Raw genomic sequence first — 22,619 nt, forward strand, 5'->3', positions numbered from 1 at the left:
CAGTATAAATATGGGCACTGTTTAATAACCGGAGCCAATGCAATACAAGAGCAAAGGTGACGGAGTGACTGCTTCTGGGTTGACGGAGTTGCTTACAGTCACTGCCAGTTAAAGCCAGCAGGTCCGCTACTATGAGTTTATCAAACCTAATGCTATGTTTTCTAATGTAATGCTATGCTATGCAATGTTTTGTTGCATTTTGTTATGCTACGTTATATTTTGTTCTGCTATGCTTTGCTTTGTTTTGTTATGCTAGGTTTTGTTATGCTATGCTATGTTTTGTTATGCTATGCTATGTTTAATTATGCTATGCTATGTTTTGTTATGCTATGTTTTGTTATGCTATGTTTTGCTATCCTATGCTTTGATTTGTTATGCTATGTTTTGTTCACCATCATCATCATTAATCTTCATTCGGATATGCATTATCCATAAAAGTACAAACATTACTCATAATCACATACATAGTCCATCATCGTTAAAATATTAACATGTTTTGTTGTGCTATGCTGTTTTGCTATTCTATGCTATGTTTTGTTATGCTATGCTATGCTTTTTTGTGGTGTTTTATCATGCTATGCTATGTTTTGCTATGCTGTTTTGCTATCCTTTGCTTTGTTTTGTTATGCTATGCTTTGTTGTGTTTTGTTATGATAGGCCATGCTTTGTTATGCTAGGTTTTGCTTTGTTTTGTTTTGTTATGCTATGCTTTGTTATGCTGTGCTATGTTTTGTTATGCTATGATATGCCATGCTATGTTTTGTTATGCTATGCTTTTGTGGTTTGTTATCCTATGCTGTGTTTGGTTATGCCACGCTGTTTTGTTGTGTTTTGTAATGCTATGCTAGGTTTTGTTAAGTTATGTTTTGCTGTGTTTTGTTATGCTATGTATTATGTTATGCTGTGCTATGTTTTGTTATGCTATGTTTTGTGTTATGCTATGCTTTGCTTTATTTCGTTATGCTGTGCTATGTTTTGCTATGATATGCCATGCTATGCTTTGTTATGCTAGGTTTTGCTTTGTTTTGGTATGCCATGCTTTGTTATGCAGTGCTATGCTTTGTTATGCAGTGCTATGCTTTGTTATGCTGTTTTGTTATGCTGTTTTTTTGTATTTGGTTATGCTAGGTTTCGTTCTGCTGTGCCTTGTTGTGTTATGCTATGCTTTGTCTTTTGATATGCCAAGCTATGCTAGGTTCTGTTTTGCTAGGTTTTGTTATGCTGTGTTTTGTTATGCTGTGTTTTGTTACGCTGTGTTTTGTTACGCTGTGTTTTGTTACGCTGTTTTGCTATATCTTGTGTTATGCTATGCTTTGCTTTATTTTGTTATGCTATGCTACGTTTTGTTAGGCTATATGTTTTGTTGTGTTTTGTTACGATATGCCATGCTATGCTTTGTTTTGTTATGCTTTGTTGTTTTTTTATGCTAGGTTTTGTTGTGTTTTGCTATGTTTTGTTGTTATGCTATGTTTTGTTCTGCTATGTTTTGTTTTGTTGTGTTTTGTTATGCCATGTTTTGTTATGTTGTGCTAAGCTTTGCTTTATTTTGTTATGCTGTCCTATGTTCTGTTATGTTTTGTGTGTTATGTTATGTTATGCCATGTTATGCTTGGTTATGATAGGTTTTGTTTCGCTATGCTAGGTTTCGCTATGCTAGGTTTCGCTATGCTAGGTTTCGCTATGCTAGGTTTCGCTATGCTAGGTTTCGCTATGCTAGGTTTCGCTATGCAAGGTTTCGCTAGGCTAGGTTTCGCTAGGCTAGGTTTCGCTAGGCTAGGTTTCGTTAGGCTAGGTTTCGTTAGGCTAGGTTTCGTTAGGCTAGGTTTCGTTATGTTAGGCTAGGTTTCGTTATGTTAGGCTAGGTTTCGTTATGTTAGGCTAGGTTTCGTTATGTTAGGCTAGGTTTCGTTATGTTAGGCTAGGTTTCGTTATGTTAGGCTAGGTTTCGTTATGTTAGGCTAGGTTTCGTTATGTTAGGCTAGGTTTCGTTATGTTAGGCTAGGTTTCGTTATGTTAGGCTAGGTTTCGTTATGTTAGGCTAGGTTTCGTTATGTTAGGCTAGGTTTCGTTATGTTAGGCTAGGTTTCGTTATGTTAGGCTAGGTTTCGTTATGTTATGCTAGGTTTCGTTATGTTATGCTAGGTTTCGTTATGCTATGCTAGGTTTCGTTATGCTATGCTAGGTTTCGTTATGCTATGTTCTGTTGTGTTTTGTTATGCTATACTGTTTTGTTAAGCTATGTTATGTTTCGCTATCCTATGCTTTGTTTTCTTATGATATGCTTTGTTAGGCTATGCTAAGTTTTGTTGTGTTATGCTATGCTATGTTTTGTTAAGAACATTTTACCGACTGTATCGCTAAGACGCCGTCCAACGAAAGATGCTTTATTCGTAATATGCATCGTTCATAAAGTGCTCCAAAGGGCACTTCCAAGCGGGTCATGTTGCCCCACACTGGAGCAGAACAAATTCAGGATATTGTCACACAAGAATGTGAGAGAGATAAATCAAGTGTGAGAGAGCAGAAAGGAGTGGAGCTAAGCTGCAGCCTCAACAAGCTGATGTGGAGGCGGCACCCAGCTGAGCTGCACGGTGCGGTCCATTCACTCCGTGACTGCAGCGCTCGACTGCCCGGGCTCATAAACACAAAGGAACTAAGCCCCGTCCTTTTCAGACTGGGGGCGTGTTTTTCTTTCTCCCCTCTTCTCCATTGGCTGGAATGTAAACAAGGGGCGTGTTTTTGACTGTTGTTACATTTCAGCCAATGGAGAATAATGAGAAAGAAACGGAAAAACGCGCCCCTCAATCCGAAAAAGACAGAGCTTAGATGGAAAAAATAGATGGAAAAAATTACATTACTGAAACCTCTTCTCCAATGGCTGGCCGCCGTTTAGGAAGTCAGCCAATGGAGAAGAGGGGCGGGGTTTACCCTCGCTACTAAGAAACATAAAATCTTGCCGGCGAGACTGCGTGTGCCCAGCCTACGCTAGCCGAGACCTAAAAAGGACAATGGTATCACAAGGCATGCTAAATATAGAGACATAACACTATTGAGTGGTATATTGGCAAATAATACTTCTGTGAATATTATGAAACTAATATGCAGCACCTGCCTTTTTGTAAGATCATGGGCAACAACTAATTTAATAACTGTCATTTGGCTAAACTATTACCTCGAAAGTGAGAGGCAGAGAAAGTAAGTTGTTGTATTTGATCAGATCTGATCATTTGGGGGATGCAAGCCACTTTGCATCACAGTGCGATACCCTAAAATGCACAGATTAACGAAATTAACAAATTCCTTGAAAAGTAACATCAAACTGGTCTTGCCATATAACTAGAACTAGTAAGAAGAAATGTCTATAAGCAAACCAACACCCATGGCACATCATACGGGTCTCTGGGTCAGCTGGCATTACATGGGAGGTAATATCAGTGTCAAATAGGCTCTGAAACAATCTACCAAGACTGGACAAGCTGTGGGATGCTAAAACATGGGCTAACTCCCTCGCAACAGCATGCTACTCACCTGTCCTCTGGGTTGGCTTTGCTGCTGAGCCTGGTTCTGTTGCTGATTCTGCTGCTGCTGGTTGTTCTGCTGCTGTTGGTTTTGCTGCTGGCTAGGTTGGCTCTGACTCTGCTGGAAGCGCTCAGTCTTCACAACGGACATGTCTTCCGAATTGTCCTGGTCAGAAAAGAGATATATATCTAGAAATAGGAACAATATGGAAAACATGAAAGAAACAAATGAATAAATCAAAATTTAGAAAGAGGCTAAAATAAAACGGTCACGCTGTAGGCAACATCTGGGGGGAAAAAACACATTAACTGCTGAATCTGGACGTGGAGACAGAATGGCAGACGGTGGACAATGTTGTATTTAACTAAAATAAAAGGATTTATATTCCATTCAAAATTGCCTACTTAGCACAGCAGAAGTGAGAAATGGAAATTCACATAAAACCAGTTCCAGCGATAGAGGGTTGGAGGGTCGTTGTTGTGAATACCCTGACACTATAGATTAATCCACTTCCAGCTTTGAGTCTTGGCGTTGTTACAAGATGTGCTCCCCGCACTGCCATCATCTGAAATATCCTTCAACATTCCTTTCCCACCGATTACGCACACATTCCAAACTAACATTTGCTAATAACATTCTATATAGAACACACCAACATACCTCAACACATTACCCTTTTATAAGCAAGCAAAATTTTACAAAACCCAACATTTACAAGGGAACACTATACATAAGTTGTAATACAATGCAATGAGAATAATAAAGTTAAATCTTACATTACCACTACAAATGCATAGGAATACAATCCCTAAAGAGAGATTGATAAATTGTCACATAAATAAAGAAAAAAAAAATAACTATGAAATAAAAATCCGTAAGATAATTCAGTCGTAGTACTTTACGGCCACTTCTACTCATGCTACCATACTCACTCATCTTTTCTATCTTCTTAATCATGCCATCCATTCAGATCTTCCCTTTCGCAAACGTCCCTGTTCTCGCTATCTTGATAAACATACTCTTCCAATCATAAGTAACTCCTTCCTGGAACCGGCAATCTCCCTCTCATAATGACATAAGGACTATATACACGGTTATCCTATACACCGAGTCATCTTATGCTCCACATCATTTCTAGTCAAAAATGTCTTCATCTCACCAGCCATGAATTGCACACCATTGTCTGTAATTATCTTCTTAGGTAGCCCTTCTCTCTGAAAAATCTCATCCATGAATCTTACCACAGCCTGAACATCTGCTCTCCGGACAAATTGAACTTCTGGCCATTTAGAAAAACATCCAGAGTAGCCAACACAAAGGTATTAGACATATTCATTCACAACCCGTCCCTTAATATCCAATCCAATGATTTCCCAAGCCAATCAAATCACTTTATTCAGCTTTTGAGAAAAAGCAGATAAAACAGTACATGTACAAAGGATCGTATCAATAAGACGTCACATCAAATACTACTTTTCAAGAATAAAAATATACTTTTTTTTAACCTTTTTAAAAGGAGGGCTTCGAAATAAATCCTGAAGACTAGGTACAAGACAACAATGCTACCAGGATCACGTCAACCAACTTCCCAAGTCATTACAGGAACAGAAACAATGGAGGCTTACTCAAAACCGGTGATTTATCCACAATGCTTTAATGCAAACCTTCTTTAACCACCCTTTCAATTTCACGATCCATACCTGGCCACCAATAGTGTTCCTTAACTCTTCCTTTACTCTTGACGATTCCTGGATGACCATCATGGCAAAGACATGCAATACAGTCACTCGTCACACTAGGTGGGACAATTTTTGTTCCTCTCATCAAGATATTACCAACCACTGATAACTCATCCAGAATTTCCCAAAACTGAAAAACATCTTATCTAACTAACTTTTCACCAGCCAGCCTTCCACAACACCAATGCCTTTTATTTTTGTTTTCATTTTAAAAACATAAAGGGCGTTGTCATTTACAAAACCAATAGCTCCAACTTTCCTACTGCGAGACCTATTGTGCACTGCACAGTGCGGGTGAAAGTGGCACTGCGTGTGTGTGAGTGGCTTTGAGTGAGTTGCGTTGCGCGGGCGAGTGGCGTTGCGCGGGCGAGTGGCGTTGCGCGGGCGAGTGGCGTTGCATGGGTGAGAGTGGCGTTGCGTGGGTGAGAGTGGGCTTGCGTGGGTGTGAGTGGCGTTGCGTGTGTGAGTGGCGTTGCGTGCGTGCGTGGCGTTGCGTGCGTGGCGTTGCGTGCGTGGCGTTGCGTGCGTGGCGTTGCGTGCGTGGCGTTGCGTGCGTGGCGTTGCGTGTGTGAGTGGCGTTGCGTGTGTGAGTGTCGTTGCGTGTGTGAGTGTCGTTGCCTTTGGGTTCTAGTGGTTCTGCCAATTATTTTAGGCATGCTCCAAGTAAAGTACTAACCCAGATTTGGACTGCAGCAGCATGGACGGGGAACTCAAACAGCTCAATGTCATCAAATTGTCAAATCAAGAGAGAAAGGTTCCCTGCTCTAATCTCATTGCTGCTCACTGATGGGATAGCTTACTGTGCAGACGCTCTGCCAGTCAGGAACTTAGCACACTGCAGCAAACCCTGCATTAGGCACTGTGCTTGCCATGATAACTACTTGATCTATATTCACATTATCGGCATCAACATATTGTGATTAAGCTGCTCTGTGATGAACAGTTTGAGGGGCTTGGCAAATTCATGGGCAAAGAATGCTTCAGCTGAGCAGCCAATCTAATTTTTTACCTACACAAATATTACGCCTAAAAGCTATTTCCCAAATGAATTTGAAAGGGTGCAAACAAAGACATCTGCAGCCGATGGCACAGACTCACTAGGTGTGACAGCGGGTGGAACCATGGGGCGGGGTGTTCCTGCTTGTTCCAGTGGGTGATGAGGCTGCTCCTGTGTCCTCGAGTTTTAAAGGGTGGTGTCGGAAGGGGGTTTGTGCTGGTGCTGTAGGCCGTCCAGCTTTTGCCCTTTGCCTGAATTCCGTGTGATTTGCGTGCTCTGCTTCTTGAAAGTATGAGTAGACAGCTATCTGTTGCTGCAAGACAGCATTACAGCCTACAACCTATGCTGCCACTGTCAGTAATACTATACCTTCTGGGCGGAGCCTTGTGCTATGCACGGCCATGACAGAGTTAGGCGAACTAAGCAGACTTCCGAACAGACATCGGTTTTAAAAAATCTGTATTCCCACTGCCAGAAACACCAGTCTTACAGCCTGGTTCAGTTGGAACGGAAGTCAGTCACAATTAGTTGTACGGCATGAACATAAACAAGGCAGAGGTTTGGGAGGTGCAGAGGCAACACCATTGAATGTGAGAGCAATATGGAGTTGGGTGGGGGAATGGATACGAAAGCAACGTAGAGAGGGCAGGCAGTTGGGGAAGCGCACAATTCAACGCAACAGGAAAGAGGCAGGTAAAAGAGCAGCGCAGGTGGCGAGTCGTGCATGAGGAACGCAGCGCAAAAACAAATGAACTCTCCTTTAGTTCTCAATAGGGAAGAAGTGGCGAAACATCCAAAGCTACCGAACTGGAACTGGGTTCCAGTTGCTGCACTGGCTCTCCCGTGCCTACCATAAACAAAGCTTGTACACACACTTCACAAAGCATTTGAAAAAATAATAGATTTGCCTTAAGTGTGATAACAAGCATGTGTTGGCAAAGCATCTTAATTACAAAATCGGGTCAACGATGGTGCTGCACTGCACAGAATGAAAACAAGGCTGTGTTTGCGGGGAGAGAGAGGGGAGGTGCTGGTGTGGGAGGGGGGGAGTTGCTGGTGTGGGAGGAGTGCTGCTAAGGCAAGGCTGTGTTTGCGGGGAGAGAGAGGGGAGGTGCTGGTGTGGGAGGAGTGCTGCTACGGCAAGGCTGTGTTTGCGGGGAGAGAGAGGGGAGGTGCTGGTGTGGGAGGGGGGAGTTGCTGGTGTGAGAGGAGTGCTGCTAGGGGAGGAGAAGCCCTGGCCGTGAATGCGCGTGCATGTTTGCTCACGTGAACTGCAAGAAAACCGCGGGGCTGAAAGCCCTTGGTTTGAAGAGGATTTTGCCGACTTGAATTCTCCCCATTTCCCATTCCTGCGGAATGGTAAAGGCGAGACCTAAAAAGGGGAGGTAATAAGGGCAAACGCCGCGATTTCTAACTTTGCCGCGAAGATAGGTAAGCGCTCAATAGCAGCAATGGTGAAAATATATCAGGCTAAAAGTGTTGCGTTTGCCAGCCATGGGAGTGAAATTTGGGGCTATATATCATCTGAAGCTTTGCAGGTGGCGGAGAATGGTTTGTTGCCAGCAATGGGGGTGAAATTTGGGGCTATATATCTTCGGACGCTTTGCAGGTGGCGGAGAATGGTTTTTTAAAACGTCTTTTAGAAGTGCCTAGTGGAACATCAAATTTGGTGGTACACGAAAAACTGGGGTTGCCATTTATAGGGGATACCCTGGCTATGCGCCCTATGTTGTTCTGGCTTAATTACTGGTTAAATAAAAGATCTAGCTCTTAATCATCAAGAGAAATTATTAGCCTTGATCATATGACAAGCATCCCATGGTTAAAATACATTACGGATTGTTATGAAGAGCTGAAGCGGCCAGACCTTTTTACAAAGCCTGATTCAATTACATCGAAAGATGTGGAATTTGTAATTTGTAAAGTATACTTCCACTACCTTAACAAAGTTTGGTAGAAATGATACAGAAATTGGAAAATTAAGTGTCCACAAATATATGGTGCTCAAATCATCTCCATCCATTGAGCCCTATCTTTTGTGGCCACGTTCATCTCATGAACGTTTTTTATTGGTCAGGTTGCGGTTCGATTATTTTCATTTGTGGCTTGCCGCCCCAAAAAGGAGCTGCAGAGGTCAGGTGTTAGCATCCTGTGGCTGCGACAGAGTGTCTCCTCAGGATTTGCTACACTTTATGTTTTTTTGTACATTTTATTAAGTACCTCGCAGATATTCAACACCTCTTTTAACGAAGTTGAATTTTATCCAGGTTCGTCCAGCTCTTATTTACAACTGTTGAAACCAGAATGTGTGTCTTTTACAGTAGGCTTTCTGAAATCTTCATTGAGATTTAAGATTTGTATGGAGAGCAAGTGGCACCCCTCATTGTGTGTTTTATCCGTCTGATTAATCTTTTGCACAAGATGTATATACTGCTGCTTTTTCTATAGGATTAATCCCCTTTGTTTTTATTATCATTCATTGTATTGTACGGAATGGTGTAACGTTTGTTTTCACTCTAAAGCCGAATAAAGTATATTTTGATTGGAGTAAAATAAGTCTTTTCAGCAAAGCTCCTGATGTACTTCGACTAAATTTCAACTAATCCTAAAAAAAGACATTCATTTTTATGTATTAGTTAGTGTGGGTGCATTCTTAAGCGCTTCCACTAACTACATTTTAGGTTTAACACCTTCCTTAGCAATTGCATGCCCAATGTAATTTAAAGATTGTACAGCAAATGTACAATTCGGGGCTTCAGCTGTTAACCCACATTTTTTTTCCTCCAGACTTCTCTCGCCCTCTGATGTTCTTGCCTTTTACTTCCCTTGTTTAAATCAAGCAAAATAAAGCTTTCATATTTGAAAGACGGCCGCCAAGACTAGCCTAGATGGCATGCTGATGAAACATAATCAACCCATAGGTGTCATGAATGCAGTCAAAAATTTACTCTACTGGTGCAATGGAACTCGAAGGTATGCAGAGAAAAGATCTATTGATGTAAATCACTGCATACTTTTGGTCAGTGACAACTTTCATTTATTTTCGGTAGAGGAAATCTCTCTATGATAATATTTCTTTTTTTTTTTTTTGCTAAGAAAGGAGTTTAATGTTTCGGTCAAGAAAAGAAATTTACATTTGTCATGTCACCTCACTTAGCCATTAACGAAACAATATGGGCACCAATTCACTTGATTTCCACTTTTTTTCTAGTGTGTAAACCCTTAGTTTTTTTTTCTCAATACTGGAAAACGCAATCCAAGTTTTTAATGGCAAGTACCCGGGTCAGACTAACACCTGCTTGGCATAAAGGAGACTGTTAACACCCACTGCAAAAACTATGTACATCATGCAGAGTTCAATAAATCGAATCGATCCTGGGGAAGCTGCACAATTTAGAGAAATTATAAGGACACAGAAGCCAGACAACAGCAGCCTCGTGTAAACTCTGCAAGAGTACCACTCCGTCTGCAAGAAGTAACTGATCTTAGAGTAACTGCTAATAAAGATGAAGTAACTTGAAACGTTCCTGGTCGATAGGTTACACGTGCTGTGATAACGTCTTGATGTTTTGTGTATGCACACATTCCAGTAGGCTATAGTGTGCAGAATAAGATGAATAAAGGCCACGTGTCCATAACACCAAGTCTCCACGGCAGAAAATAAGTCACAGCCAGAAAAAATGCATTGTTAAAAATATATTTCCAAACAAAACATTTAGCTGCGCCAACAATCACTTCCAATGAAGACCTACAAAACCTCTCACTTCTCCAGGTACATCAATGAAAAAAAGAACAAACACTAACCCTCCCTCCCCCCAAACAACAACGCAGGAATCAATGGACGATCCTTTTTAGCCCCCTTCCTCCTCCCCCACAAAAACTAATGCATTAAAAAAAAGAATTTTATTTAAAAAGGGAAAGGAAATTTCAGACACTTTTACTCCACCAGGTCAGGAATGTAAATTCCAATCAGGCGCTCATGTCACATGTAAAAGAAAAGTCCAGTCAGCGGGATCAATAGGGCCTGAATGGAGAGGAGTAACGGGGGAGCCACGGCTTTGGTATGGAGGAGAGTCGCAACTCCTTGAGTTAGATCGAGACCTCGAATAACCATAGCTGGTGCTTCTCTCAGGACAAACCCGGATATAGGCAGTTTCACCCTCGTGAGATCGAAATTTCGTGTCGTCCAATTTACGCAGTGCATATTCCATATCTTCCTTGCGAAGAAATTCAACTACTCCCATCCCATCTTTCTGCACATCAGCATAACAGACATCTCCAGCTTCTCGCATATGATCCTTTAGATCCTGCCAACTCCCAGAAGGAGGAAGTCCTGAAACAAGCACTCTGTACTCGGAGCGTCGGGAAGGAGGACCATTCCTGCCGCGGGGACCGCCCCCACCGATACCACCACGGCCTCGGGAAGCACGGGGATACTCGACGCGCAGGCGGCAGTGACCGCAATCGTAGCCATTCCTTCCATAAACAGCATCTTCTGCGTCCCTGGGGTCTTCGAAGCGTACGAAGGCGAAGGGCACCAAAGCTAAGAGGATGGCTGGCTTCGGTGGATGGGGAGACCGGGACTCTGCCGGCCCCGGTGGCTCTCGGGACCGTGAGAAGGATGGCCGTATCTATGTAGGCAACCTGCCGGCTGACGTGCGCGAGAAAGATGTGGAGGACCTGTTCTATAAATACGGACGCATCCGTGACATCTATGATAATATTTCTATTGAAATACCTCAAATCTACACATAACCGTATTTTACCATGAGGTTGTCTTGCCACCAACAACGGCGTAATCCATTCAGCCACCCTCCACACGCTCACTAATACCAGCACTCAAAGTTTTACAATTTCAATTTATCAAATCACAGGTCAATCCCTCATTTTGTGAATTTTAGGCTTGGCATCTTTTTTTAAATTGATTTGTGGCAAAATCCTTTTAACATACAATTTTTTCCTGAAAACCCCATTATCAAAACTTGTTCCCATGCTATTGGGATTCAAAATGATAAAGTTCTCTTTGGTCCATCCATCCCAAAACACATGGACCCTCCTTAGCCACATATAATTTGCTGTAGCCTTTCTATTTTTAAATTCAAATGCAAGTACTCTGAATCTCATAATTGAAAAACAACAACCTAGGCAACTGGTGTTTTAAAAATAGAAAATACATATAAAAGGACAGTTGGCTACAAATTATTTATAAAACTCGATTTTTTATTAAGTGGTGAAAATTCAAAGACATAACATGATTACAAATGACAAGAATAAAATTCAACAAAACAATATAACTTTGTATTTTATAGTCTTATTGACTATGTGTTATAAAAGGTACTATTTGGCTACTGACATTTAAATTTGTGATGAAATGATCTTGACTTCACCAATATGTTTTATTTTCAATGTATAATTATGTTTATATACACTCTTACTTTGTAGAAATTACGTGGCTGCTCCAGAAGAAGGCGCTGGTTCGCCGAAACGCGCGTAGAGATATATTGTGCCACCATTTTATAATTTTACTTGTGTTTACATGAATTTTTGATATTGTATTTTTAATTGATTATGTGTTTTGTAGAATTTTATTCTTGTCATTTGTAATCATGTTATGTCTTTGAATTTTCACCACCTAATAAAAAATCGAGTTTTATAAATAATTTGTAGCCAACTGTCCTTTTATATGTATTTTCTATTTTTAAAACACCAGTTGCCTAGGTTGTTGTTTTTCAATTATGTTGTTTTCCCTGACCTAGGAACCAAAGTATCTATGTTTTCAGGGGGTCCTAGATAAATACACGCTAGTACTCTGAATCTCAACATGGGAATACATTCCCTCAAAGGTTTCTGGGGAGATACCCGGGAGAGTGAGTTAATTTCCTAATTTCCCTACAAACTGCTCCTTCAAAACGCTCTCATTCACAATAGTGAATGGGGAACCAGAGTCTGACACAATAAACATTTCGATTCCACCCAACTTTTTTCTTGTATTAATTGACAACCCACAGGATTTTTTCACATCAATTTCCAAATGGATTCCTTAACCAATTTATCCATGACATCACAACTATACCTCTTCACACTTTCGCTAAATGTCCTTTAATGCCACACGCTGCACACATCCGATTAATTGTTGGGCAGGTTTTACTATAAGCAAGACGGCATAAACTATCAGAACGATAACACTTCCTTCCTTCTGAGCTAGATTTGCCAAAACCCTTCTGCACATCTTTCACCTTATCTGCATTCCAAATGGTGGCCGTGCCACTTTTCAAATTTTTTGTCTGCACGATTCTACTAACCACACCCTTCCCTTCTAACAGTTGTTACAAGGCAGCTTTTGCACTGCTGTTAGTAATTTCAATTGTTCGCACAGGAGAAATTACTTGTATTCAACTGCGAGTCACCATGAGGCCATAGCTTTTCCTGTAGCAACTGGTTATTCACATGCATTATAATTTGGTCCCTTATGAATTTGTCATGTAGTGACCCAAATCTAAACATAATAGCTAATTTCTTCAGTGCAGAAACATTAATCAACAGGCTCACTTTTCTTGTTTCCTCTAGAAAAAATTAACCCTATCAATTCCAATTCAAACACAAGGAGAACAGTACTCATTCAAGTCTGCTACGGCATTCTTAAAAACATTGCACTCTGCAGACGTTCTTGTTTGTTTATTGATCCTGTTGTATTGTAATTGCATTTATATAGCGCTTACTACCCCTGACGAGGCGTTGAAGCGCTTTTTCGGCGAGATGCACGCTACTCCGGGACCCATAGATTATTATTGTTGAATTAGTATAGTGAAACATGCAAGTACATTTTAAGTGGTGGCTAGGTTAGTCAGTTATTTGGAATTATAGCAGAAGGATAGAGTGGGGAAAAGGTTTGTATTTATATAGCGCTTGTTACCCCTGATAGGGTATTGACGCATACTATTCAGGAAGCTCATAAAGGATTAGTGGTGAATTAATATGGTGAAATATGAAGTAATTTCAGTGGTGGATATTAGTCAGTTGGAGAAGAAAGGTGTGCATTCATATAGCACTTGTTACCCCTGATGGGTGTTGAAGCACTTTTCTGGCTAGTAGCTCGCCACTTCGGAACCCATAAAGGGTTAACTTCAGTACTTGCGTCCCCAATGAGTGCAATAAAACGCAAGTTCTTCATCATCAATAATTTATATATAGTTTAAAAAACATTCCTTCCTTTCCGCCCATTTAATGGGTGGATCTCTTGGCGTAGCAAGAAAGGGCTGAGGGGGTGTCCAGGAGATAGTTTGACCAGCACACATGCAAATTATTCGAAGTACAATAAGTACATTTCTCAATAAGTAGATACCAGAATAAAATAAAATTGCACTGAAGGTCTCCCAAAACAAAATTACTCCATATAACGTACCTCCAGTGATGATGTGACAGCAGGCAACAATTGAGTGTACACATTAGTAATAATTTTTGGGGTGAAGTATGGCTGTATATTGTTACAAGTCACATGACTCACACTCTCCTTCTGATGTAAGTTGTACCTATGAAATACTGTTATCTATAAGCGTACTGATTGCTGTGGCAATATTAGCATGGATGACTGTGTTGGCACCTGTATTATAAAAGCATGCCACTTGCTATTGTATCTTCCCAAGCCATTATGGTAGGTTTTCACAATGGAAAAATTGATACCTCTCATATCCGATAAAAAGCTATGTGTTTAGAAACCTTTCATGACAAATATTCAAAGTCAGGAGGTGAGCTAAAGAATGACAAGAGGCAGTTATCGGATAGATGCACAGCTTGTTTTTTGAGTTGTTTGATTAAACAGTCTTTTGATAAATTTTTTGGGGAGTTTTGGTGGTGCTCAGCTAGGTGGCGTCGAGGGCCCCACGACGTCTGAAATATTAAGAAACGTGAGGCTAGACGATCTCTAGTCTCATCCCTTCGTTGGCACACACATAATCGTCATTCCTTGATTCAGACAATGACTTCCAATCAATGTTCTTCGTTTTTAGTCTTTTGTTTTATTTCAAAATTAAATTCATACTTGTGTAGTTATTGAGTCTTCAAAATCATTATCAGTAGTATATAAATCAGGCACTGTATTTCAAACGTGTCCAATGCATTTCGGGCATTAGATGGCATGCCCTTTATCAGGGGAATCACAGTGCCTCTCACGGAAGGCTGGACTGAAATCTGAAGGTCGGGTAAATGGAGTCTTCCTGCTCCGGTAAACGTCTCCACGGAACGCCACAAGACATGTTCCTGATAACACTCAAAAGAGTGGGATGCACAGGATGTCTGCATCACTGGAGGTAGAGGGCGAGATTCCCCAAGGTGAGAAGTGAGGGCTAAGTCACCACTGCACTAATTTTGACCAATAGGGAGTGGGGTCTGTGAGCCATCTTGATTGATTTCCTGCAGATTAAATCTGTTAGTACCGACCCCATGGAGGGAGAAGTTACCATGAAGACTTGTAAACTCAAAATGTATGTAATACACTTGTAAACTCCCTCCCCCAGATCACTAACATTTTATGTGGCGACTACACTGATGTCTCCATCGCTGGTACATACAGAAATAAGACTTGCTTCCCCATTACCTGTCATAAGTACCTCATTTGCACCCCCATTTTTACCTCTCCCCCTCTGGTCTCATTTGTTTCACAGTTCCAAGAAATGCATTGGTGATCCATAGTAGTACAGGTTACTAAAAACGTGTGCTGACATTATGAGTGCTATTAAGAAATGTATTTATCGTAATGGTAGCTATCTTTGAATTTTGAATTTATTTATTGCACAGTTAATAAAAACTCACAATATTGCACAAAGATAAAAAGTCTTTTGACTATATAAAACTTATCCAAACAAGAAGATATTGCACATTAGTAAAATCTCAAGGAGTCTATAATAAATTAGTAGGTCTCCCTGCTATTATTACTTGTAGCTATCAGTTTGTTTATGCAGAAGACATCCAAGACAAATATGCTGTTTCAGAAGCTAGACAATTCCCAGTAATCTTTCAACAACAAGAAACACAATGTATGATGTATTTTCGTGTGGAAAGTTCCAAAACCTGTCTCCATCGTTAAAAATCTTGAACATTTCAGATTTGTTGCAAAATCTCATTCAACAGCTGGTTCTAAAAATTACTGTTACTTCTTGAATTTTGCATACTTTTTTTCTCTTTATACGTTTCACTCATAAGATCAGAGACAACCGTGTATGTACATTCTCAGGTTGATAATTCTAGGACCATCCACCGTTGTGCCTCCGAAAGACTATATATAGCATATTCAAAATGCTGCAGCTACATCAATTTATAGGTGATGCAAGTGTAAGGCATAGGTCTGATGCATACTCAAGAATACATACACATTGCTTTCTGCCACTGGGGGAGGACCCATTTTGAAAGTTGTGTGCACTACGTAATGTTTTTTCCACACACAAGTGTTTGTCTAAAAATAAAAAAAATCTTAACTTGAGAAAATGTGATGGCCCCCAAATGTGAAATCCAATGGAATGACTTGGAATTTTATCTTTCAGAGACTGATAATGTGAGCATCATATTTTTGTGAAACAGCTATTTCCGGAAGTTACAAATGATTTACAGTTTTGATATGTGCTACACCTCGCGTTAAATATAAATAAAATGATTCTGGAAATAAAAAGGTTTATACACATTTTAACCGTAAAACCCTGGGAATGACGAGTAGTTTCTTTTTAAACAAGAAAGCCAGGCATTAATCCTGAAACGTGCCCATTAGGGATTATGACTAGACACAAGAATGGATTTATTGACCTCACCATATAACCAGAGACTGACGGTGATGAGTTGGACCGCCTTACTAAAGGAGGTGATCAATATGCTAGGTGCGAACACACGTAAAAGACTAAAGGCGAAGGTATTGAAGGGTGAGAAAAAAAATCTGAAGCTATGGTACCAAAATGAATAAGAGGGAACGGTTCTATTGCTCACAACTTAGTTCTGACATAACTATATCATTCGTCATATACTGGTTATGGCAATACAGAAGAAGCAAACGGGTTTCCCTCAGTAAAATACCTACACGGACGTCATTTAAAGGCTACAAGAAATACAACAGTAATGTAGATACACACCTCCGCTTAAGCGAATGTTCATGTTTAATTTAAATATGTAACAAATTAAATTCATCGTAATTTTCCATGTGTTCACACTATTACAACATCAAGTCACTTGATATTCACTAATCTCCATTTCAGGAAGTCAGCGTCTGATACTGTTTGGAGGGTGGGAGGTTGTTGAGGGGCAGCAGCTCTGCTCTCTCCTCCCCTGACCCGCCCGCTCCCCCAGAAAGGGCGGGAGACACCGCCTCCGGGGGGCGGATGAGGGGCGATCAGCGGCGGGGCGGAGGGAGGGGCTGTGAGAAGGTGCTTTCCCCCAACCCCCCTTCGAGTCCCTGTGGGCAGGGCTGGAGGGAACACCGGGGGCAGGCACGGCCTCCCCTCTGTTTCCTCCCGCCGCCCTGTCTGTAGCCGCGGCCTCCACCCCTCAGCCCGCCTTAACATGCTCGCGCTCTCACATCTAACATAGAGAGCGAGCCCTTCCCTCTTTATTCCCAAACTAATCGTTTTCTTACCGCTCATATTCTGGGGTAACCGGGACGCGAGCGCTCACTCAAACCAAAAGCCCGCGTACCCAACATCCACCGATCTCGTGCTGACGAGGCAAGCAAGCAACCTAACCTAACTGGAAGGGAAGGGGACTCGACAGTGTAGGGGTGGGACTAGCCAACGTGACAAGCTAGTGGACCACTCCCAGTTGACTATGGGAGGCTCCAAAGCCCGCCTTCTTTGACTGGCAGAGGGAGGGTTGGCCAATAGACAAGGGAGAGGGCCCCGCCCTGTAGGGGGAGGGTATGTTTAGAAGGAGGAATGTGGTGTGGTGAGAGACGCCACAGTTTTTTTTTATTTTTATTTTATCCCGCCCATTATTTTTTTGCGTTTCCTTTTGCGTGACTTGGCATTCTACCAATAGCAGCACGAGCTGCGTTGACAGACGGGGGAATGACCCATAGGAGTGGTGAAAGGGTGGGGTAACCCAGGATGGAAAGGCAGGTTGGTTGTGGGTGAGGGGGTGAGGTGGGTTGGGCGTGAGGGTTCTGGGGGAGGGAATGGCGGTCGTGGCGCCATTATTCTCAATTCAAAGAGTTTGTAAGGAGGTAGTCGGGACAGGAGCGCTTTGAAGTTACTTTGCTTACCTGGTATCGGCGCCTTCCATAGCCGAATATATCCATGTACTGAAAGCCTGATACAACCATCGTCCCATCCAGGAAAACGCATAAAACTTGGCTGTTGTGCTTTAGGAATCTGAAAAATACAACCAAAACTAAAATGAGCGCAAAATCATTTCTTTAGGTCGCTTGGCGGCGAGCATGCCATGAAATGACGGTTCAAAGTCGGCCAGTTTTCTCCCAAAATGGCTGCCGCTATCTCTTCGACAGACTCTTCAGCAAGACATGGTGCTAGCAACCGTGATGACTGCGATTGCCTGCTCCTAGAACACAGACTTACTGAATATGTATTTCACATGTTTAATTTTACCTCTTTATTTTGTCTTAGTTCCCATCGAAAGGAGTTTCATACATCAGGTTTGGTGTGTTTAAAAAAAACAATGTATGTATTCGGGTATTGCAAGTCACAAATGAGTTTTATGTTTTATGTTCAAAATATTATTATAGAGTTTTATGAGAAGATATTCACGCAATAAGTACAACGAGGGTATCTTGTACAGGTCGTATAAAGCTTTTAACAAGTAAAAGTAAGATACTGGTTTATATAGTAAACCTGTTAAAAGCATTGTTGATGGATATGTATACGGTGAGCTTCGAAGCGAAGAAGAGGGAAAAAATAATGCGAGCCACACTATTAGGTTTCAGGTAGGTGTGGCTTGAACTTTGTGTTGGTAATTTTGGTGTACATCACCTCTATCACATGCTTATGGTAGAGGTTATTAACGTTAAGCACAGTCTTTATTTTGTTTGGCCGTGGGTTTTAGCTATCCGTGGGGGGGGTGGGGGGGGGGGGGGTGTTATCTGTTTGGATATACAGATCAAGGTTATTCCAAAGTCAGTGTGTAGATTAGATGTTAAAATTCCTATTGAATGCTGTGCTGTTTGCACTTCTGGCAAAGCAGACCCGTTCTCACCACATATTCGGGGATAGATATTTAAATGATTTCCATTTGCATAGTATATTTTTAACCCCTATGGTTAGTTATAAGTCGAGCAGAAGACTTTTATTTGTGTTTAATTCTGAAGTAGGAGTAAGGCACAATGTCCCCAGGGTCACCCCATAGTCGTTGAGGGTAATATTGGTGTGTAAAACTTTGTTGGTTTCGGTTTCTGACCTGAAGTTTTGTATGAGGTCGTGGAGCATCGTGTCCACAGTTTACATTGAGAAGATGATTTTAAGAAAAACTTGCTTATATTTTTCCATTATTTTTTGGATATGGTGGGGGGCTGTTGTAGGGGTATTTTCAGCATTGTTGGAGTTTAATATTGTGTAAATTCTGTCTGCAGCGTACAGTAGGGCGCAACATTTTATTAGGTTGATGTCAGATTTGTATGTTCCTTTACTCTGAGCAACCACCAGTTTTAGAAAGCTATAGAAGTTTACTGTTAAGGTTGTGGGCACACTGTAGCTCACTGAAGATTTTAGGTATTTGAGACGTCCTAAGTCTTTGATGTATATTGTCTTTTTCTGCATAATTCGAGAACACCGGGGACTTGCATTTTAATTTTTGCATTACCCCATAAAGAGGCAAACTCTGATCCTTGAATCTCGTTAGGAAGGTTTTTGTCAAGTATTTTAAGAACCAAAATAGTGTCTCTGATAATAGAGTGAGTGGGAATTTTGAGTTTTTTCATTGTTGGTGTGGATGGGAAAGTCAATTGGTTTGTTTGGTCTTCTATGTATATCTGCAGTGGTTTGTCTTAGGCTACTTGGTGTAACAGGCCCAAATACCCTATCACTTAAAAGTGTGTCTGGTATTTAGAGAAATTTTGGAGGCTAATTCCACATTTGGACTTGTATAAATTGAGTTTACTCAGAGAAGTCCTACTTCTCTTGCTTTTCCACATGAAGTCCGAATGTGTAAAGAAGTTGGTTGTGAGTTGGCGGCGGAGCCTGAAAGCTAGCAAAGTTGATTTGAGAGACAATCATTTTGGTGCATTCAAACATGGGCGGAGCCAAAGTCCCTCTCTAGTGTTACTCTCATTGTCTGGTGACAGCTGCACTGTCAGGCCAGACCATAACCAGTCTGGGTGTGGTGAATCAGTAGGGGGAGTCATTTTACCAGTCTCTGTGCTATGGTTTTCATGTAGACATTTATTATGGACATTTGTTTGTAGTTTTTAACCTCTCAGGGGTCTGTCCCATCTTTATAATACCGCAAAAGTTGCTTCAGATGCTGATTTTTCCAGAGAAGCCATCAATTATATTGTATACAGGTTCCATATGCAGATGTAGACTGTCTTGTGAGCTTTTGTAAAAGCTCACCAGGAACCATTCGGTCCTGGAGCTTTCCTAGATTTTAGGCAGCTAATTGTACATTGGGTTTCCAAGGTGGCACTACTAGCTAAGAAATTCATTCTTAGACTCCACAAGTCGTGGTAACTGTATTTTGTCAAGGTAACCTTTTGCATTTATATGGAGTATAAGTTGATTTTGGGTTGTATAGCTCAGAGTAGTACTCTTAGACTGTTTTTGCTATCTCAAGTGGGTCCAAAACAGTGATACATTTGTTTTTTAATGGCAGTAGTGAGTGTTATTAGTCTTATATTTAAGGCAATTTGCAAGTATTCTGCCTGCTTTGACTCCCTAATTTATTTTTCTTATTATTTTGAACTCAGGTGTTCAAACGAGTGCTGACTATTTTGTTATTCTCCTTTATTTCCAAGGTTTTAGTTTGTGTAAGTACTCTGTTTTTTTTTGGTACCAAACAGTTTTTAGGTCTCGCCTGTCGATGCGCATCGAGCTTGCGAGACTATGGGGGCTTATCCACTCTTTAACCAACTTGCAAGGAATCGTGGCGATTCCTTGCAGTGCACGAGAAATTTAAGCTCAATGCGCATGCGCATTGAGCTTAAAAGCGCGAGCACATGCCCCCAGCCTCCTGCCTTGCCTACTCTCTCTCACAGCCTCCCCCAGCTCCGCCCCCTCACTTCTTGATTGCACGGCCGCTAGGCCGTGCCTCCCCTACTCTCCTCCCCTGCCTGCCGTGTCGCCCCTCTCCCCGCTCCGCCCTCTCCCCTGCCCGCCGTGTCCTGGTTAGCGTGGGAGTTTTGTTTCATTATCAACTCACGAGTACTAGGAACATACACAGACACACATGCGGACTGATCCATTTTTGCAGACCTCGGGTGAGTTTGCTGATAGTCGCTACCCAGTGACATGATTTCTCTCACTTATGTAGCAGAGAAGCCTTTCGCCCATCAGGCAGCTGAGTCTAAGCAGCGGCTATCAGAACGTGATTTGCCGTAACATTTTAAAGACAGGAAAATTGAGACAAAACATTGTGCTTGCCCGCCTGGTTATTGGAGTGGAGATGTCCGAGATCATTACAGATAATCTGTTGGGTTCTTCTGCCCCTCCTCCCCTCTGCCTGGGCTATCCATGTGCTGCCTGCATCCCTCTCTCCCGTCTCTTGCACTTATTGATAATGAAGAGAAAGTCAGTAAAATGCATTCTTGCGCTGCAGTGGGTAGAGCATCTCCGCTATGATGTCACAGACATAAACTCAATCTCCCTGAATTGCGCAGCTCAATGTACAGCAGACTGCGTCTCCAGCCCTTTGCCCCCATTAAGAAAACAGTGGTCCTGGGTGGTATGATTTTTTTTTCCTTCATAGACAAGGCATGCGACAGCGATCGCATCTTCTATGAGTGACTTTCTTCCCAAGCGTCAGTTGGTCCAAACTCCATCACTTTAAAAACTACAAACAGAGCACAGGTCGTCGCTTGTGAAATAGTGTGAAATGCAGCGAACTTAACAATTTATGCAAACAACATAACTGTTGTTTGCATATCTTTCACGCATGCCCCCTTTGTGCAAATTGGCACAGCACAAAAATCTTTATATTAAACACTTTATCCCATGTAGCTGTCGCAAAAGTCCTTCGAGGCATTGTCAGCAAAGTCGATCATCCTTGCCGTGCTCTTTGACTTCAGATCTTGTGGCATGCTCCTTATTGACCAATGGCAGTGCGTTTTCATAAACACCTCATTTTTACCTCACCCTGCCTTAGCCATTCAATGGAAGGAGCTAAGATCTCAAAAGTCTCCTGTTGGCGCTTTATAAACTATTTCTCCCTCAAAGATATAAGCTAGTCAAAAAGCAAACAAAAGTCTCCCTCTGTCTTCCCGAACACGCTCAGCAGCTGGTTTCTCCTCGTCCCCCAATCAACCCCCTCCCTGCTTGATTAATGGCTTTGCATTTGCACGGGATAGCAGTAAACATGCCAGAGGCGCCAGCAGAGGCCAAGCCACACAGAGACATTCTCCTTAAGTGTGGTTTCCCCTGGGAGCAGAGTATTTTACGCTCAACTCCAAAACCTACAAAAAGTTGTTCTTTTTTCAAATTATTAATAAATACTACCCTAAACAGTAATGTTTGTGGGGTAAAATTGGAACGTCACTATGTTCATCTCAGTATTTCACCCTATTAGCATTATGTTGGGGGTTTAAGCCGATGTAAGTATATTTACAAACGTTTAAGCTATGGCCATTATAAATTACAATTACTTTTATTTAAGTATTAATTATTTACAAAATTAAAAGCCATTGTTATTTGTAGTATCAAGACATCTAAGTCACGTAAATACAACACACATTGCATTACAAATGCTATAGGTGTCACATTTGCAAAAGTTAAAACTATTGACATTGTAACTGACAAAGCTATTAATTTTGCTACTTTCAAAACCAACACATAAATAAAAAGTGTCATTTACAATACCAATAGCTCAAACCTTCCTAATGCGAGACCTATTGCATTTCCAATGCTTGTTTCTGTTGTAGGTAAATTGTAGATTCTATTAAGATAATTTTTTTGTTCGTGATTTTATTTCTGTTAGACATAAATTATCACACCTTTAATTGTTTTTCATTGTGTACCTTAGCGTTTCAGTGAATGTTATTAGTAGCATTTCCATTCAAATAATTAGGAATAGTTGTATTTACCTTATTTTAGTGTTTAATATTAGATGAGTTCATTCATTCTCCACTGTTTCTCCTTGGGGGGGGGGGGGGGGGGGGGTGTATAGATATAGATATTCCACCCCAACCATTACTCACCATTAGAAAAGCGAGATAGTTGAGAGAGAGAGAGATA

At 41.3% G+C, this 22,619-nt stretch overlaps 1 protein-coding gene and 1 pseudogene across 2 annotated transcripts in view; both read right to left on the reverse strand.

The window, feature by feature from the left end:
- The window catches only part of SP1 (Sp1 transcription factor), a 176,622-nt gene extending 159,584 nt beyond the window's left edge, over positions 1-17,038 (reverse strand). The window contains exons 1-2 of one of the 2 annotated variants that reach the window (XM_086965388.1): positions 16,868-17,038; positions 3,529-3,707 (exon numbers count right to left, since the gene is read on the reverse strand). In XM_086965388.1, coding sequence (XP_086821514.1) covers positions 3,529-3,707; positions 16,868-16,874 — 186 coding nt within the window. In that variant the 5' untranslated portion in view covers positions 16,875-17,038. The remainder of the gene's footprint in view (positions 1-3,528; positions 3,708-16,867) is intronic. The other variant, XM_086965395.1, reaches the window with a different exon arrangement.
- Positions 10,144-11,008, reverse strand: LOC147749025 (serine/arginine-rich splicing factor 9 pseudogene; annotated as a pseudogene).
- Positions 17,039-22,619: the final 5,581 nt, after the last annotated feature.

This window comes from Lissotriton vulgaris, chromosome 1_1 (genome assembly GCF_964263255.1).
Source record: "Lissotriton vulgaris chromosome 1_1, aLisVul1.2, whole genome shotgun sequence".
Classification (NCBI taxonomy): Eukaryota; Metazoa; Chordata; class Amphibia; order Caudata; family Salamandridae; genus Lissotriton; species Lissotriton vulgaris.